The 20,704-nt window shown below is 44.8% G+C and overlaps 1 protein-coding gene across 1 annotated transcript in view; it reads left to right on the top strand.

Annotated features, from left to right (window-relative positions):
- Positions 1 to 20,704, top strand: part of rbm46 (RNA binding motif protein 46) — a gene marked incomplete at both ends in the record, with an annotated part of 74,636 nt that overhangs the window by 17,165 nt on the left and 36,767 nt on the right. The window contains 3 exons of the mRNA XM_083788919.1: positions 9,540 to 9,728; positions 10,780 to 10,879; positions 11,902 to 12,045. Of these exons, the coding sequence (XP_083645045.1) occupies positions 9,540 to 9,728; positions 10,780 to 10,879; positions 11,902 to 12,045 (433 nt within the window). The remainder of the gene's footprint in view (positions 1 to 9,539; positions 9,729 to 10,779; positions 10,880 to 11,901; positions 12,046 to 20,704) is intronic.

Genomic DNA, 20,704 nt, shown 5'->3' with positions numbered 1-20,704 from the left:
CTTTTGTCCTATTTTTGGCGGAATATGGATGGCTACTGGGGTTGAAGTGGTTTAATGTCAAATATAAAGTTGTTTTCAAATTTGTCATGGAAATTCTCTCAAGTTTTCCCTCATTCTGTATTTGCTATAATGTAACGATGTCATTCAGGGCAGCCTTGGATGAAAAAGTTATTTCACAGAGGAGTACTTGAGACCAAAAAGTTTGACAACCACTGCCCTCAAAAGAAAAATGAATGTTTGCACACTGAAGCTGTGTAGCTCAGGCACACTGCTCCTTTTCAGACACGCGTAGGCATCCTGAACAGGAGCAGAGTGCTTCCAAACATCTCTCGCCTCAGACGCTGCCAAATAACCCATTCTGACCGGGCACCCATTTTGGTGTCATGTTATGCTTTAGCTATTAAAAAATAGCAGATCTACAAGCTCATATCGCGCCACCGAGTGGCGCGATACGAGCTTGTAGGTCTGCTATTTTTTTTAAATCGAAGAGCGACTGACATTTCTAGAATCTGATCTCAGGTCAGAATGGGTTCGTCAGACCAGCGTGTGTCCAGTGGAAACCTTGTATGAATCTGATCTCAGGTCAGAATGGGATAAAGTCATCAAATGGGGAGAGTAAGTGATGCAAGCTTTCAGTTTTCTTTGATGTTTTGTCACCTGAAGTTCAGCGCAGGCCATGATGCGCCACGGGGATACCTGAGGGGGGGGGGGGCCTGGCACCGTCCGTGCCTCCTGCCCCAAATCAAAATTCTTTCTGCCCCCTTGGGCGTTTCATCCTGGAGCCGAGCCTGGTTCAGCGTCTGCCTTTGACCCATTCAGGACGGGAACTACTCCTTTTTGGTGTTTTAAGCATTATGTTATACTTTAGCTGTTGAAAAATCGCAGATCTACAAGCTCATATCGCGGCAACCGAGTGCCGCGCTCTGAGCTTGTAGATCTGCTATTTCTTTTTAATTGTGAAAATGTGGCGCAAATCTTTGAATATATATTCTCTCACAGTGAACGTTTTTTACTCAAATCTTTGCTTCTGGGGGTGTCCCTGGAACAACATACAGATGGGGGTCGGTGGCCAATTTGATATATTTTTGGGGGTCCTTGACATGAAATAGTTTGAGAATGACTGACATAGAAACCTTGCGCTTTTCCAAAAAAAAATCTGGATTTAGAAGGCATTTGTAGAATCAGATCTAAATGGTATGCGGCAGAAGCATAGCGTCTATTGGGCCACTCGGGCACAGGAGCACCTGCCTCCAAGCGTAACGATGTCATTCAGGGCAGCCTTGGATGAAAAAGTTACTTACAGGGGTGTACCTGAGACCAAAAGGTTTGACAACCACTGCCCTCAAAAGAAAAATGAATGTTTGCACACTGAAGCTGTAGCTCCAGCACACTGCTCCTTTTCAGACACGCGTAGGCATCCTGAACAGGAGCAGTGTGCTTCCAAACATCTCTCGCCTCAGGCGCTGCCAAATAAAGTCATCAAATGGGGAGAGTAAGTGATGCAAGCTTTCAGTTTTCTTTGATGTTTTGTAGCCCTGAAACATGACTGCCATGATGATTATCATGACAGTCATGCAGAAACTTAGCCCTGTTTTTGGCGCTCGCTGCATTTTCAAGATTTCCGTATATATAAAAGTACTCACAAAGTGTCCCACGGGTGTTAGTTAGTAGCAGCGCCAGCGATTAGAATTGCTGCGTCCCGCGTTGTTTAATAAAAAGCATTTTTGTCCGAGCTCCCCGGCTACTTTTTTCAAACGGGGTTCGTTTGGGAAATCCACAGTTGCACACCGGGAGCGCACTCGCCTATTAGTCTGTATTGGCAGGGCGGTCAGCCTACCTATATCGAACACACCGAGTGCCACCCTCCTCCCGACCGATAGGGGCGCGTAGTTGAAAGCCAATGGCAAAATAACAGCTCGGATAAAAATGCTTTTTATTAAACAACGCGGGATGCAGAAATTCTAATCGCTGGTGCTGTAACTAACTAACACCCGTGGGACAAATTGTGAGTACTTTGAAATGCGAATGTTTATATATGTTAATTCTTTGTAAATGTAGCGTTCGCCAAAAACAGGGTGAAGTTTCTTCATGACTCTCGTATGAATACGAGAGTCATGAACCATGGCTAAATGTTTTGTCACCTGAAGTTCAGCGCAGGCCATGCGCCACGGGGATACCAGACATACCTGAGGGGGGGGCCTGGCAGGCTGGCACCCTCCGTTGCAAATTCTGCCCCAAATCATTTTCTTTCTGCCCCCTCGGGCGTTTCCGGGGACCCCCTTTTTTTCTCCGTACAGTACAGTAGAGGGACCCCCACACGGTAACTGTCATTTGTCAACCGTTTCGGACACGGGTTGGTTCGCCGGAACCGGCCCGGCCCGGCCCCCTGGGGTCTGGATGTTCCGGGTACCCCCGGGGACCGGAACCGGGCCCAGAACCGGGCTGGCACCCTGGTGTCTGGATGTTCCGGGAACCCCCGGGGACCGGAACCGGGCCCAGAACCGGGCTGGCACCCTGGTGTCTGGATGTTCCGGGAACCCCCGGGGACTGGAACCGGGCCCAGAACCGGGCTGGCACCCTGGGGTCTGGATGTTCCGGGTACCCCCGGGGACCGGAACCGGGCCCAGAACCCGGGGCTGGCACCCTGGGTGCGTTCCTGTGGGTCCGGAATCCCCACACGGAGTTGCACCACTCACTTCACACGGGTGTGATTTTTTTCCCCTACATTCCTCAATCGCTTGCCTGACGTTTGAAATGTTTGCACCTTTTTGTGTGTGTGCGTGTGTGCGTTTGTGCGTGCGTGTGTGTGTGTGTAGCGCATGTCTAGTGAATTCCAGACTGCAGGGACAATCAATCGGAGAATCAATTATTATTACACACCCGACACATGCACAGTTTGCACACAACAACACTTCATAGATGAAGGGATTAGCTGATTGCGGAGCGTGATAAATCAACGGTGCTTTCTGGTGAAATGCCCCCTTTTAAATTAAATGATTCGTCAATGCAATTAACTGAGGGGAGGGTGTTTGCCGAGACTGACTCACATAAACATATAAAATGCTGAGACATGTGTGACCAAATTTGACTAGGAGACTGCCATTGGACTTTTTGAATTTTTGTTTTTTCATTTCATATCAAAGCAGGGAATCATAGCTTCAAATTGACATATTGGTTGTTCAGTTTGACCCACCAGTTTTGGAGATATGGCTTATAGAGAAATGTCTTGCAGAAAACAGCGAGTTGAGAAAACAGGCTTGAAAGGTTCACTTCTGTGGTCTCTAACATTACAATAGCTACATGTTTAAGCATTCTTTTCATATTTACATGTCGATTTCAGCTCTGACACTTATTTCAGACATGCTCTAGTATGTGAAGAGTCTGCCTGTGCTATTAACTCATTTAAAAAAAAAAAAAAAAAAAAAAAGTTTTTCTCCTCTGGTGAAAAGCTGGAATGTGCGCGATGGCAGTCTCTCAGTCAAATCACATGTTCTGCCCAGTCCCTTCTGCACACACAAGAAACTACATAATGTGCCAATGGTAAATATAAATGGAAGCGATTGTGGAGTCGGATGTATTTTCTTTTACCCGTTCTGTACGGGAGAACACCCCTTTTGGTGTTTTAATACTTTAGCTATTGAAAAATCGTGAAATCCGGCGCAAATTTGTAATATATATTCTTCGGCTGGCATAGAATGAATCATGGGGTTTTTCAGAAAACTGTCAAGATTACGAAGGCATTTGTGGAATCGTCCTCGGGTGTAAACGGGTTAACCCATTCTGACCTGAGATCAGATTCATACGAGGTTTCCACTGACTGGACACACACTGGTCTGATTAACCCATTCTGACCTGAGATCAGATTCTAAAAAATGTCAGTCGTTCTTCGATTTTTCAAAAAAATAGCAGACCTACAAGCTCGTATCGCGCCACTCGGTGGCGCGATATGAGCTTGTAGATCTGCTATTTTTCAATAGCTAAAGCATAACATGATGCTGACACCAAAATGGGTGCCCGTTCAGAACGGGTTAATGGCCATTTAGTTCAGTGTTCATCGACATGCTGTTTGTACCTCTTGCTAATTGATTGCTGTCTCTCATCATCAGTTAGTGAAGGCTGCAGTGATCAGTCCGTGGTGGCTCCAGGTCCACAAGTCATTAGATCAGCCTTGATGAATTTGGCACATCGACTGCGTTCCTTTTTATTTGATTAATTTTCTGTTTTTTCCATCGATTATTTGATGTTCTTTTCCACCCCTGGCGGTGTCTCTCATCTCTTGTATTACCTCAGTGGAAGGTCCGCCACGTCGGTTTAGAATATTAGTTAACTCATTATATTAAGACCTGACGATGATCCAAACAGTTTTCTGAAAACAAAAACAAAAAACTAATGTATTTGGCCTGTGGGTAACTGTGGGTTAAAAAAATCACCTGTGGCTCCCGACATGTGTGGTGGGTTAACACTAATCTGTGCTGCGGGTTAATAATTACCGTGGCTTTGTGTGAGGTTAGGGTTTAACCCATTCTGACCGGGCACCCATTTTGGTGTCGGCATCATGTTATGCTTTAGCTATTGAAAAATAGCAGATCTACAAGCTCATATCGCGCCACCGAGTGGCGCGATACGAGCTTGTAGGTCTGCTATTTTTGAAAAATCTAAGAACGACTGACATTTCTAGAATCCGATCTCAGGTCAGAATGGGTTCATCGGACCAGTGGGTGTCCAGTGGAAACCTCGTATGAATCTGATCTCAGGTCAGAATGGGTTAAATCTAAAATGCCACAGGGATGCTTTCCCGGTGGTACTTGAACCCCCCCCTCTGCTGGTACACAGAGGAGTCGCCCAAAAAAGGAGAAAAAGACAAAAGTGGAATGAAATATTTATATTACTACAGGTAGGCTGTCCAGCCGTGCTGAAAATGAGCTTGACAGCACACCTAGCCGTTAATAGAAGATTTCAAGGTTCAAGGTTGTCTTTATTTGTCTCCCTTGGGAGAAATTTGTCTTGGAGACAGAGTCACAGACAGAGTCACAGACAGAGTCACAGCTGCATACAGATAACAGACACGTTCACATACAGAGTCACAGACAGAGTCACAGCTGCATACAAATAACAGACACGTTCACAGACAGAGTCACAGACAGAGTCACAGCTGCATACAGATAACAGACACGTTCACATACAGAGTCACATACAGAGTCACAGACAGAGTCACAGCTGCATACAGATAACAGACACGTTCACAGACAGAGTCACAGACAGAGTCACAGCTGCATACAGATAACAGACACGTTCACAGACAGAGTCACAGACAGAGTCACAGCTGCATACAGATAACAGACACGTTCACAGACAGAGTCACAGACAGAGTCACAGCTGCATACAGATAACAGACACGTTCACAGACAGAGTCACAGACAGAGTCACAGCTGCATACAGATAACAGACACGTTCACAGACAGAGTCACAGACAGAGTCACAGCTGCATACAGATAACAGACACGTTCACATACAGAGTCACAGACAGAGTCACAGCTGCATACAAATAACAGACACGTTCACATACAGAGTCACAGACAGAGTCACAGCTGCATACAAATAACAGACACGTTCACATACGAAAAGGAAAAAACACCTTGAAACTCCCAACATACACAAAACAGAGATATTGCACACATTCCCTTGATAAAGTGCAACTATAGTCATTAAAGTGCATTCGGCAATCCCTGATTGAGCATTTTAGTCGACAGGGGAACAAAAGAGTGTTTAAATCTATTATATACATAATAGTGGAGTTCTATACCTCCTACCGGATGGCATTATAGCTCGTACTCTCGGTACAGTACATGCAAGGGGTCAGATACAATATTGCGAGCCTGTCTCACCACTGCTTGTTCAAAGATGGCCTGGGGAGTGATGGGTGGGGTGGACATGCCCATGATCTTTGAGAATGTTGAGAACGGATTAATCACATTAGAAATGTCATCAGTTGTACTGATTAGTTATTAGACAGAGTTTTGTCAGCATTATTGGCTTAGGAATGGAACACAAAGGGCAGGTGTTACGCTCCTGTATTTTTAAATCAGAAATGATGGTGGTACTTGGAGAGCCAAATATTTTCTCTCGTGGTACTTCAGTATACAATTTACAATTTAGGCATTTAGCAGACGATCTTAATCCAGAGCGACTTACATTAAGCAAGAACAAAAAAGCATGGGAATACATCACATAAAAACATTTATCAAGAAACATGCGTAAGCTAAGAAAGTAACAGTGGAATATCTATATAATGAAGCTATACATATAAACTATACATCTATACTACTATGCTATACATATGTACTATGACGTGCTATGACTACATACAATGCAATTATAGTGCTGTCTACATAACATGCTATAAGTCTGTATCAAATGCTATCTAAGTCTACAGAAATGCTATCTAAGGGGTAGGGTAAGTGCTATGGGCCATGATGGAGTCTGAAAAGGTGGGTTTTCAGACTACGGCGGAAGATTGGGAGTATAAAAAGGTTGGGAACCAATGGGTTAGGAACCCAGTGACACGGCCAAGAAACCATCATTATTTGATCCTTCCATTCAACATGATTTCTGGGAAGACGGCACAGCTAGGGAGAGGAGGACATAATCACAGCTAGGGAGAGGAGGACATCATCACAGCTAGGGAGAGGAGGACATAATCACAGATATAGGGAGAGGAGGACATAATCACAGATATAGGGAGAGGAGGACATAATCACAGATATAGGGAGAGGAGGACATAATCACAGCTAGGGAGAGGAGGACATAATCACAGCTAGGGAGAGGAGGACATAATCACAGCTATGGAGAGGAGGACATAATCACAGCTAGGGAGAGGAGGACATAATCACAGCTAGGGAGAGGAGGACATAATCACAGCTAGGGAGAGGAGGACATAATCACAGCTATAGGGAGAGGAGGACATAATCACAGCTAGGGAGAGGAGGACATAATCACAGCTAGGGAGAGGAGGACATAATCACAGCTATAGGGAGAGGAGGACATAATCACAGCTAGGGAGAGGAGGACATAATCACAGCTAGGGAGAGGAGGACATAATCACAGCTATAGGGAGAGGAGGACATAATCACAGCTATAGGGAGAGGAGGACATAATCACAGCTAGGGAGAGGAGGACATAATCACAGCTATAGGGAGAGGAGGACATAATCACAGCTATAGGGAGAGGAGGACATAATCACAGCTAGGGAGAGGAGGACATAATCACAGCTAGGGAGAGGAGGACATAATCACAGCTATAGGGAGAGGAGGACATAATCACAGCTATGGAGAGGAGGACATAATCACAGCTAGGGAGAGGAGGACATAATCACAGCTAGGGAGAGGAGGACATAATCACAGCTAGGGAGAGGAGGACATAATCACAGCTATGGAGAGGAGGACATAATCACAGCTAGGGAGAGGAGGACATAATCACAGCTAGGGAGAGGAGGACATAATCACAGCTAGGGAGAGGAGGACATAATCACAGCTAGGGAGAGGAGGACATAATCACAGCTATAGGGAGAGGAGGACATAATCACAGCTATGGAGAGGAGGACATAATCACAGCTAGGGAGAGGAGGACATAATCACAGCTAGGGAGAGGAGGACATAATCACAGCTAGGGAGAGGAGGACATAATCACAGCTAGGGAGAGGAGGACATAATCACAGCTAGGGAGAGGAGGACATAATCACAGCTAGGGAGAGGAGGACATAATCACAGCTAGGGAGAGGAGCACATAATCACAGCTAGGGAGAGGAGGACATAATCACAGCTAGGGAGAGGAGGACATAATCACAGCTAGGGAGAGGAGGACATAATCACAGCTAGGGAGAGGAGGACATAATCACAGCTAGGGAGAGGAGGACATAATCACAGCTATGGAGAGGAGGACATAATCACAGCTATGGAGAGGAGGACATAATCACAGCTAGGGAGAGGAGGACATAATCACAGCTATAGGGAGAGGAGGACATAATCACAGCTAGGGAGAGGAGGACATAATCACAGCTATAGGGAGAGGAGGACATAATCACAGCTAGGGAGAGGAGGACATCATCACAGCTATAGGGAGAGGAGGACATAATCACAGCTAGGGAGAGGAGGACATAATCACAGCTAGGGAGAGGAGGACATAATCACAGCTAGGGAGAGGAGGACATAATCACAGCTAGGGAGAGGAGGACATAATCACAGATATCCATTTACAGAACCCAGTGGGACTCGCACAGTGCAGTGGTGGAAAAAGTACTCTAACCCATTCTGACCTGAGATCAGATTCATACGAGGTTTCCGCCGGACACACACTGGTCTGATGAACCCATTCTGACCTGAGATCAGATTCTAAAAATGTCAGCCGTTCTTAGATTTTTCAAAAATAGCAGACCTACAAGCTCGTATCGCGCCACTCGGTGGCACGCTATGAGCTTGTAGATCTGCTATTTTTCAATAGCTAAAGCATAACATGATGCTAACACCAAAACGGGTGCCCGTTCAGAATGGGCTAAAGTAACAATTCTGCAATATAGAAATAAAAGAGTAAAAGTACAAAATGATTGGCATCAAAATGTACTTTAAAAGTACTCAAAAGTAAAAGTACTCATTATGCAGAAGTTTTTTAACCCATTTAGATCTGAGGACGAGCCTTCTAAATCCTGACAGTTTTCTGAAAAACCCTATGTTTCTATGTCAGTGGGTGCTCCACCTTTTTCATGTCAAGGACCCCCAGAATTATCTGTATTTGGCTGCCGACCCCCCCCATTGAAAATATGCTGTTCCAGCGACCCCCCCCCATTGAAAATATGCTGTTCCAGCGACCCCCCCCCCCACAAGCAAAGATATGAGATAAAAACGTTCACTGTGAAAGCATTATATTCAAAGATTTGCGCCACATTTTCACAAAAAATAAAAAAAAATAGCAGACCTTTTTGATTGATTGATTGAAATATTTATTAACAGTTTGTAGAATTACAGTACATTTTAAGCACAAACTCAATACAAAGACTGTTAACTGTGAGTGGACGACCCAATTAAGCATTACACTTGTTTACAACAGGGTCCACATTGTTCAATTCATCAAAACATTTAGAGACATAGAAATAGACATTTCTATGTAGCTAAAGAACAGAACAGGAATTCATCAGCAAAAAGGGAAAAGATACATATACAGTGAGGGGAAAAGGGGGGGGGCGGTGGGGGGGATTCAGATTTTACAGAGGCCAGTTTCGAATTGCAGCCATCCGTAGGTGCCCTTTGAGAGCGGTTTTGAAGGAGTCAAGCACTATGAGCTTGTAGATCTGCTATTTTTCAATAGCTAAAGTACAACATAATGCTTAAAACACCAAAAGGGTGTCCCGCCCCCAAAATGGGTTAATGTATAAAAATATTTTAAAAATAGGTGTGCGTGTGTGTGTGTGGTCTGTGTGTGTGTGCGCGCTCATGTGTGCGTGTGTGTGTGTGGTCTGTGTGTGTGTGCGCGCTCATGTGTGCGAGCAGGTGCGTAACCTGATGCTGGGCACCAGCGAGGAGACCCTGCGCCTGGAGTTTTCCAGGCTGAAGCCCGGCTCGGTGGAGCGCGTCAAGAAGCTGACGGACTACGCCTTTGTCCACTACCGCGAGCGAGAGGACGCGCTGAGCGCGCTGCACGTCATGGACCGCGCCAACATCGACGGAGCCTGCGTACAGGTCAGGGTCAGGGAGCACGTGCTGCACACCACCACGTTGATTCTGTTCAACGTCATCGCTGGTGGGGGAAAAAAGCACTCCCAAGGTTTTGCTTAACGTCGGACTTGCAATAGCATTTTGGGAGATTTTATTTTGATGAGCTGATTACGTTTAAAATGAGCACATACACCGTTTGTATGTCATCTTGAATGAGAATGCAAAGGGAGTAGTTCTGGAATCAAAATGTGCTGTGTTTGGAGGAACGTGCAGCAACGGGTGAATGAAGTCAAGATCCTTCGGGCCTCGTTGCGTCATCGCACAGCACGTTTTCCATTCAAAGGAAGTCATTCAAATTGGCTTTTTCTAGACTTTTGCGACACACAAATAGAAAATGTCCCATTGTTTTGGCTTCTATTGTCAGGTATGCTCATTATGACCATGGGTGGGTATACCCATGGTCAGTGGGTAAGTGTGAAAAACATCTTTTTCATTTCACTACATCTTTAACCAAAAAAAAAAAAAAACTTTTGTTAACCAAAACAAATTAAGAAAGCCAGCTAGACAAAAAATGTATGTGACTTTTTTTTAACAGTTTTAACTGAATAACCCGTGTACCTACGCTATTTAATCCATGTTCTGCCCCTGCGTAATACGCTAAACCCGCTATTTCTTTTCATGTGTTTAATTCGCCATTTTGTAATACCGGTAATTTAAAAGAAATAAGCGGATTGGTTCACGAACCTGGTGACGAGGCGGACGCGTTATGACGTCGTAACCAACCGCCGGCTTGCAAGGGCTTCTGGGTAATCCAATGTAAAGTGAACGAAGGGTGTAGGGCCAATCTCGCTCTTTGACCTATGACCCGGATCAAGGAAGTGGCTACTTTGTCACCTCAATAAAAAAAATCATTGGAGTGTTTTCAAGTGGATTTTCATGGATCAAAGGGGCGCAAATACTTCGGCGTTATGCTCCAAAGGTAATTAAACAATCCCGGCAGCCTCGGTATATATATATCATACATTAATATAAAGCCGTCAAAGTATTTGCTAATCTGATCCGTTTGCTAATCCAGGTCAGCCTGGCCAAACCGGTCTGTAGCAACAAGGATGGAGGCGAAGGAGGCAGAGACAAGAGCTGGGGCAAGGGCTACCTGGGCCTCCGTAGAGCTGAAGGTCAGTGTTCAGCCATGTCTGCTTATTACAAGACTTTGGGCTTGTTTTTCTGTAAAGTAATTTGTAAATATTGGTCACTTTTTTGGGGAAAAAAATCACACCCGTGTGAAATGAGTTTAAACGTTTTTAACTTCAATCTTTGCCTCTGGCGGTCAAATTCACATCGTTTTTTCAGAAAGTCGTTTGGAAGACATTTGTAGAATCGGCCTCAGCTCATTTTGGGTGGGAACCCCTTTTGGTGTTTTAAGCATTATGTTACACTTTACCTATTGAACAATAGCAGATCTACAAGCTCATAGCACGGCACCGAGTGCCGCACTACGAGCTTGTAGGTCTGCTATTTTTTTTTAATCGTGAAAATGCGGCACAAATCTTTGAATATATATTCTTTCAGAGCGAACGTTTTTAACTCAAATCTTTGCTTCTGAGGGGTTCCTGGAATAACACATTTTCAGATGGGGGTCGGTGGCCAATTACGTATCATTTTTGAAATATTGAGCACCACTGATATAGAAACATAGGTATTTCATAAAACTGTCAGGATGTAGAAGATTTTTTTTTTATTTCGACGTCAGGCCAAAATGGGTTAATGAATGGGCTAATCATTAGCCCATTCATTAACCCATTCATTAACCCATTTGGCCCATAGAGTTATATATCTATAGAGAAGACACCCGAGTTCTCCTCCCATCCACTTGCATTAAGTTGCTCAAAAGCGCATGAGGCGGATTCACTCCTCCTTCCTGGTAGGAACAGAGTGCATTCTGGGACGGATTGCAATGGTGAGTGGCCCCAAACACATGAACGCGCTGCCGTTGAACGCGCACGAGCGTCGTCCGTCGTGAACGTGTACAATGTTAGTCAACGGACAGCGCGTTCATGTGTTTGGGGCCAGGCTGCAATACCTTCATTCGGCCACTATGTCCATTTCGCCTCAAGATTTCCTCTGGGTGCCTTCTCTATTCATATATATACTCTAAGATTTGGCCTGGCTAATGAGTAAAATGTCATGGTCATGACAGCCCGAGGAGGAGGAGGAGGAGGAGGTGCCTTACGGAGTGAAGATGGAAGTGTGATGGGAGGAGGTCGAGGAGACACGCCACGACCACGGAGGATGCAGTCCCTACCGCCACGCCTCGGAGGCGCTGTGTGCTATGGACCTGGAGGTGAGGAGGAAGTGTGTGTGTGTGTGTGTGCAGTCCCTACCACCACGCCTCGGAGGCGCTGTGTGCTATGGACCTGGAGGTGAGGAGGAAGTGTGTGTGTGTGTGTGTTCATTTAACCCATTCTGACCGGGCACCCATTTTGGTGTCGGCATCATGTTATGCTTTAGCTATTGAAAAATAGCAGATCTACAAGCTCATATCGCGCCACCGAGTGGCGCGATACGAGCTTGTAGGTCTGCTATTTTAGAAAAATCAAAGAGCGACTGACATTTCTAGAATCCGATCTCAGGTCAGAATGGGTTCATCAGACCAGTGTGTGTCCAGTGGAAACCTCATATGAATCTGATCTCAGGTCAGAATGGGTTAAGAATGCACAACGTGCTGCTGCTCTGCAGCGTACCATGACAACATAAGAACTTTTAAAACTTCTAAGAGTTAATAATAATAATAAACTTTATTTGTATAGCACCTTTCATACATAAATGCAGCTCAAAGTGCTTCACAGGGCAGGACACAACAATATAATACAATAAAACACAAGTAGTTAAAATGATAGAACAATGGCAAAGAACAAAATTGAATATAAGAACATAAAATGAATAAAAACAAATAAAAACACCACATGCAGCAAATCAGTCAGGGCAGGGTAGGTAACGTGCATAGTAAAACTCAACTAAAAGCAAGAGTGAAGAGGTGAGTCTTGAGTTGAGATTTAAAAATGTCTACAGAGGGTGCGTGTCTGTAACCTGACGCTGCCAGATGAGGGCGGTATTGGGTAACCATGTTCCCCAACACAGCCTTCATCTGGGATCTCTCAGGCAGTTGAGCTGACAAAAATCCGTTCCGTACCGGACCAATCAGCGTGAGCTAAGGGCGGGATATGTGCAAAACCGGATGTGAAGCTATATAGACACGTCAATATGATTGGTTGTGTTTGCACGCCCACACGGTGATAGACAGACGGTCTCATCCAATCATCTACCAAGTATCTTGAAAAAAAGGAACAGCCCCGTCATCGAATTTGCTTCCACGATCCCAGATCCCAATAAGCTGTGAAACAAATTTGTGTAGCAAGCTTCTTGGATCTGGCAGCGTCAGGTTAGCGTGTCTGAGCTCGAATGGAAGTTTATTTCAGGCTGTTGGGCCGTAGAAGCAAAAAGCTGCCTCACCATATTGTTTTGTGCACATTCTTTTAGGCACTTCAAGTAGGCCAGCATTGGAGGACCTGAGGGGGCGGTTAGGGACATATCTAGGTAGGCAGTCACGGAGGTACGGAGGTGCGAGACCATTGAGAGCTTTATAGACAAGTAAAATAATTTTAAAATCAATCCTAAAAACAACCGGAAGCCAGTGCAGTGATGCCAAAACTGGAGTAATATGTTCTCTCATCTTAGTTCTAGTTAAAACTCTGGCTGCTGCATTTTGGACAAGTTGTAATCTGTCAGTCGCTTTCTTAGGCAGTCCTGAAAAGAGTGCATTGCAGTATCCAAGCCGAGAAAAAACAAAGGCGTGGATTAGCGTTTTTGCATCGTCCAAGGACAAATAGGCTCTGATTCGTGCAATATTTCTAAGGTGAAAAAAGGCAGTCTTGGTAACATGATTAATGTGTGAATTAAAATTCAATTCAGAATCAATAATAACCCCCAGGTTCTTTACTGTACTGTTACTTTCTACAGTCAGGTTGCCAAGTCTGCTTATTATTGATTCTTTCTGCTCGCTAGAACCGATTATGAGAACTTCATAATCATAACATTTGATGCTAGACAGACAGGTCAACAGCGGGTCTAAAGCACAGGGATTCTGTGAGTGCAGTTTTTTTCTTTTTAGAGATGTTTCTGTGAAGTTACTTACACGACCACGCACCCGGTAAAAATGCCCAAGAGGTTAGAGACTAGTTGGAGTTGTGCGAGCTACTAAATCGATAAAATAATACGTGCAGTGCTGTTTGATGTTTCATATTTGAACTTACTGTGTTTTTTTTCTTTCTTCATAAATTGACCCCTACTTGATCATCAAAGCATCAAAAGTGTTTTGAACTTGTGGATATTTCTAATTTTGCCATTTTTTTAATTTGAATCCTGAAAAGTAACAGTTTTTGTACATCATTTACGAGGTTTCCCACCTGACGGCAGACGACATACAAACTGCTGCGGTTGAATAATTATAAAACCATTCCGAATCACAATGTACAACCTTCCAGCTTCACAAATCGCCTCCACAGAGACATGTACAGCTTGTACAGCTTGTACAGTACTTGCATCAGTGAGGCCTTTTGAGCACATATCGAGGGGGTTTAGTGGGCGTTGCGCACGCGCGCCGCACGCGATCCACGTCAGCACCACACTTTCTCGAGCAGTTTCAAGCTTTCGGCAAACCAACCAGACAACACCACTCGATTCAGCTCATTCTTGTCTCTTGTCCGTTCACTGTACATTAATTCCCGCAAGCTGCTGACCACTGGGTAAGACTATTGTTGTGTGTCTGTGCTGAGGTTATGCAAGAGGGATGGAAAAAAAAATTGCCTGACATTTTTGCAACTGACTTCAAAGACCTTTTGTTGGACTCATCGGGCGGAAACCTCATACGTCCAACACTGTTACTTTTTAGGATTAAAATTCAAGAGCGGCAAAAGTGGCAGATCTGCAAGCTCGAACCGCGTCGCTTTGCGGATCAGCTACTTTTTATGCTTTTGTGGGACGCTGCAGTATGACCAGGTTTTCAACCCTTTTCATATCAAGGCCCATTATTTATTGGGTATTTGAGCCATGGCGGGCCACCATTTGATGAGATTTAGCCTCTCAGATCCAAAACTAACAAATATTTTGTTGTCGTTGGACAAGATTTCGTCCACAATTCCATTCTGTGTTGATGTTGGTACCATTAGGAGAGATAACCGGATGTTGGTACCATTAGGAGAGATAACCGGCAAGCGCTGAATTGTGTAGACTTCTTGTAAATTAAGTAATGCAGATGTGTAACAATAATTTAACTCTTTAACTCTCAAGAGTTAAAGATCTATAAGGGCCCATTTGGTTAGAAACTCTCCATCATTTAGCTGGGGGACCACCTGGAACCCCCTCAAGGCCCACTGGTGGTACCCCGGACAATTAGTTGAAATTGGCGTTAATCTGCAAAAACAACAAAATAAGTAAAACATATGTAGATGTCCGACAGCGACGATACGATACGCCAGTGGTTCCCAAAGTGGGGTCCAGGGACCCCCAGGGGTCCTTGAGGGAGTTCCATTGGGTTCCCAGCTAAATGATAGTTTGGAACCTCTGAGAGTGTACAAATGTTAAATTAACAATGCTTTTACAATATAAATTGGGGGTCCCAGAGATAGAAATGCCCTTAAATGGGGTTCCGTAGACTAATATGCATCATGTCAAACTGGGGGGTCATTAAACCCGTTGAGAATCACTGCTAGAGCCGTAAAAATCTTCTCTTAAGGGGGTCTCTGGAATATCTTTTCAAATGGGGGTCTGTGGGCTAATTGGTGTCAATTTGGGGGTCCTTGACATGAAAAAGTTTGGGAATCACTGCGATACACCAACCGACTGCTAGGGCTCCACAATATATCGTTATCGTATCGGTATCGAGGTATGAACATGCACAATATCAGTATCGCAAAAAGGCAACGGTATCGCGATATAGATATATCGTCGACATATCGATATATCGTCCACTTCTAAAGCCAGCCCTCTGTTTTAGCCTGTGCCCCTCGGAAAATAAACCATCACTCCGTTTGTCCCTCTGTCCTGTTGTAGCCTGGCTCCAGCCCTGAATCGCTAGCCACGCCCATTAAGAAAATATGTTGCTGCACGATATATCGTATCGTATCGATATCGAGATATCTGCCCTATACATCGTGATATATATTATATCGTATCGTATCGATATCGAGATATCTGCCATATATATCGTGATATGAATTTTTGTCCATATCGTGCAGCCCTACCGACTGCTATCGGAAGGTTTACAAAAATGTACAACCCAGCAGCAGCCTCTATGCAGACAACACTGATGGAGCGTTCAGTTCATTGGCGGCCTTGCACAAAGTGCCAAGGCACCAGAGTTCTATAGTCGCTGAAATGGAAATGTAATCAGATGATATCAGGAGGCAGGTTAGGCACAGCTGTGCTGACACTGACTGATGCTACAGGCCTTGAGAGCCTGTGTGGATCAGCCCGGCCGCAGCAGCAGCAGCTTGTGGGCTCCGCTGCTCCGCTCCGAGCCTCCGTCCGACGACCGGTGCGGGGAGGGGAGGGAAGGGAGCAAGTTACCGTGGCTGTGCAGCTGCGCTGCAGACTGCAGAAACAGACTGATCTACAAGCTCTCAACGCCTAGCGAACGGAGCTGCGAAAACAGGCAGGACGCGGCGCCTTGAGAGCTTGTAGATCTGGCTTTTTTGCGACCTGCAGTGAGCTGTTCTCACTTTACTTTTATGACACGAATACATCGTCAATCGGCGAATATTGGTCAGACGATTGGTGGTTGAAAAAAATTGGCATATCGCCCAACCTTAACTATTACTATTAAATCCTATTATTAACCAGTAAGATGCCCTGAGCGTGTGCACGCATCCGCCTGGGTGACGGCAGACTGCTGGGCGAGCGCTGGCGCTTTGGCATGGGGGGGTCAGATCAACATATGGAATGAATTCTGTACTGGCCATATATGGAGCGTGTCTTGAGTGTACAGGGTTTGATGAGGTCAGATCAACATATGGAATGAATTCTGTACTGGCCATATATGGAGCGTGTCTTGAGTGTACAGGGTTTGATTAGGTCAGATCAACATAATGGAATGTCAGAACAGGTCAGCTCCATATATGGAGATCTAAGGGTTTGAGGTTTGACGGCATATGTAGAGTTGCTACAGTAATATGTTGATATATGCAGATCTAGGTGAGTCTTCTCACCTAGATCTGCATAATATATTCTCCATGTATGGTTATCCAGGGTTAGATGAGGTCAGTGTCGTAATCTTCATATATGGAGATGACCATATATGGTGGCGTGATGTTTCACGTGGCGTGATGTCACGCGGCATTGAGGCGTGATGTCATGAGGCGTGACCATACTGTATATGGAGGTGTGATGTCACAAGGCGTGACCTTATCTTGAGGCGTGATGTCATGAGGCGTGACCATACTGTATATGGAGGTGTGATGTCACAAGGCGTGACCTTATCTTGAGGCGTGATGTCATGAGGCGTGACCATACTGTATATGGAGGTGTGATGTCACAAGGCGTGACCTTATCTTGAGGCGTGATGTCATGAGGCGTGACCATACTGTATATGGAGGTGTGATGTCACAAGGCGTGACCTTATCTTGAGGCGTGATGTCATGAGGCGTGACCATATATTGAGGCATGATGTTATGAGGCGTGACCTTATATTGAGGCTTGATAACATTTTAGGTTAAACTAGAAAAAGTGCCCTTCTGGGCACAGGTCTCCACCAGGATAGGAATGTAGGACATTGCAGCTTGCCTTCATCTGGTGGTTGGATAAAAGGGCAACAAAAGTAAATTAGAGGTAAAAACACTTTTCGGCCAGTTATAGCGCCACCTTGAGGCTGAGTTGAAATTGTTCATGTGGCATTTCGTCCTCGGCCTAGTGGGAATGTGCGTGCACAATTTCACGGAAATCATGCGATGTGTTCATGATTTGCAGCATTTTGTTTGAAACTGAGCACTCTGAACTTTGGAAGCCAATCTTAACCAATCAGGATGGAGTCTGAGAAATCTGAAAGACCCGTTTCGTTGACTGGCTCTAGAGAGACTGTGTACCAATTTGCGCGATGTTTGGACAAAATCTGTAGGTGTACTGTGGAAAAACTTGTTTTGCACAAAGCGACCTCCTGGTGGCGCTATAAATTTGGCATCGACCGGGTTAACGGTGCCGGAGATTAGCTGCTCACGGACACACACACGGACGGATGGACGGACGGACGGACGGAGTGCAAAACATACTCTCCCCCCATGCCTTCGGCCTGGTGGAGACAATAAGTTCATCTCTGCGGAATATTAACTAAGCCACGGAATCAAGGCTTGTTCTCTGCGGAATTAGGGATGTTCTCCGCAGAATCAAGACTTTTTCTCCGCGGATTCCTGTGGGGACTAATTATAACGATACACACTACAGTAGCTACAGTGTGTCACACTGAATATCCTGGAAATGTACTGGAAAAGGATTCCCTCCAAAGCGTGGGAACGATTAACATGCCCACAACCACAAGGATTGTGGAAAACAAAACAAACACTAAATCCATACTATTTACTGTATATCCCATGGCCCAGAGTCCCATGGCAGCTGAGTCAGTAGGATACTTCAACCAGTGGTCCTTGAGGGGGGTTCTAGGTGGTACCCAGCTAAATGATGGAGAGTTGGTAGCAAATTAACCCTCATTAGATATTAACCCGTTCTGACCTGAGATCAGATTCACACGAGGTTTCCGCCGGGGACACACTGGTCTGATGAACCCATTCTGACCTGAGATCAGATTCTAAAAATGTCAGTCGCTCTTTGATTTTTCAAAAAATAGCAGACCTACAAGCTCGTATCGCGCCACTCGGTGGCGCGATATGAGCTTGTAGATCTGCTATTTTTCAATAGCTAAAGCATAACATGATGCTGACACCAAAATGGGTGCCCGGTCAGAATGGATTAAACTCTTGAGCGTAAAATGAAACCAAATGGACTCTTTAAAGTGTCAATTTGGTTTCTTTTTTACACTCTCTCAAGAGTTAGATCAGTGGTCCTCAACAGGCGGACCGCGGCCCATGAGCGGACCGCGGCGCACCTCTCCGCAGACCCTGGAGAAATTATAGAATAAAGAGTCACCGTGACCGAGAGTTGGAATTATCCGCTCATATGCCGAGCAACGCAATTAACGCTCTGAATGTGGCCCGACTGATTGTGTGTGCCTGTGTATTATGGGCCGGCATGATCATTTGCGAACGCAGTGATTTGCGAACGCACTGAGCACTAACTATGAGACCCTGCAGATCATGTCTGTGTGTCTGTCTGTCTGTGTGTGTGTCTGTCCCGCTGTTACACCACCCGCCCGCCACCAGAGGGCGGAGCTGTATCACACAAAACACACACACGCACGCACACACACACACACACACACACACACACACACAACTTAACTTAAAAAAAAACTTTAAAAACACTTAACTTCAAAAAACCTAACTTAAAAATAAAATCTTAAAAACTTAAAAAAACACAAAAAAACTTAACTTAAAAAGAAATCTTTAAAAACACTTGACTTAAAGAAAATCTTAAAAAAACACAAAAAAGAGAACTTTAAAAAGAAAACCTTAAAAAAGTATGTAATTTATTCTAATTGTTGTTATTGCCATTTACGAGCTGCGTTCGCTTCCCGCGTTTGCGCGTCTTACTTGTGTTGTGCAGACTGGCTCACTACTAGCTGTTAGCTGGGGTCGCAGTGACATGTTCACACATTCAGTTGAATGTGTGAACAAAATTGGATTTTTGGAGATGAATAATGAATATTTGTCAAAGTGAAAAAGAAAAAAAAAATCATAGTCTGCACCACAGTATTGGTTGGTTGGATGGAACTCGATTTGTAGCTTGGTTGTAGCTTGGTTTGACTGTACTAAACAGGCATAGCTGTTTCTAGGGGTGGGGGGGCGAGGGGGCCAGCCCCACCCTGGTGGGGCCCACGTGTAGCTATTTAAAAATAGCAGACCTATACAAGCTCGTAACGCGCCACCGAGTGGCGCGTTACGAGCTTGTATAGGTCTGCTATTTTTGAAAAATCGAACGACTGACATAGAAACATAGCTTTTTCAGAAAACTGAAATCATTTTCAAACGGACGTTTTTAGAATCTGATCTCAGGTCAGAATGGGTTAAATCAGGGTTGGGCAACTGGCGGCCCGGGGGCCACATGCGGCCCCCACCTTCACTTAATGTGGCCCGCATGTTATTATCAGAATACTGATATAGTATTGATTTCAGCCGTTACAATTCCAAACCCGCTTTAATTACTTCATGACTAGTATTAAATGACTAGTACTTAATGACTTAAATGACTAGTACTTAATGACTATAGCATTAAAATGTTCTTGTCTTTTTGTGTCCAATGTAGTTATGTTAACATGACTATAACTAAATGCATTTGAAATGCAATAAAAAGGTTACATTTCAGGATTCTAATTCAAAAATAATTATTCAGGTTTTCAATTCAAATATAGCAAAAATAGCCGATCTACAAGCTCAAAACGCGTCGCAGTGCGACGCGTTTTGAGCTTGTAGATCGGCAATTTTTTGCTACGACAGTAACATGCACTGTGGCCCCTCTGGAGTGAGTGTGGAAATATATTGGCCCTCGCCATCGTCAACGTTGCCCAGCCCTGGGTTAAATGCTGGAGACACAGTCTGCCTACAGAAGCAGCACCCTATGGAGATGAACAGGAGCACCCTATGGAGCACATGGCTCAGCAAGGCTTACTACGCTACTCGGGGATTAAAGTTCTCCGCCGTTGGGACGGATTTCCATCTCGAGGATTATTTCAATACGGGCGATTTATGAGATCAGTGCAGATCCGTATAGCCACGGTGTGAATGAAACGCACCATATACTTTTGCTAGTCAAAGTGATTTCTCAGAAATTCGTGAAACAAG

The sequence above is a fragment of the Protomyctophum parallelum genome (assembly GCF_964188405.1).
Source record: "Protomyctophum parallelum genome assembly, chromosome: 18".
NCBI lineage: Eukaryota > Metazoa > Chordata > Actinopteri > Myctophiformes > Myctophidae > Protomyctophum > Protomyctophum parallelum.
Note: the sequence above shows the minus strand (reverse complement) of the source record. Positions and strands in the feature narration are given on the sequence as shown.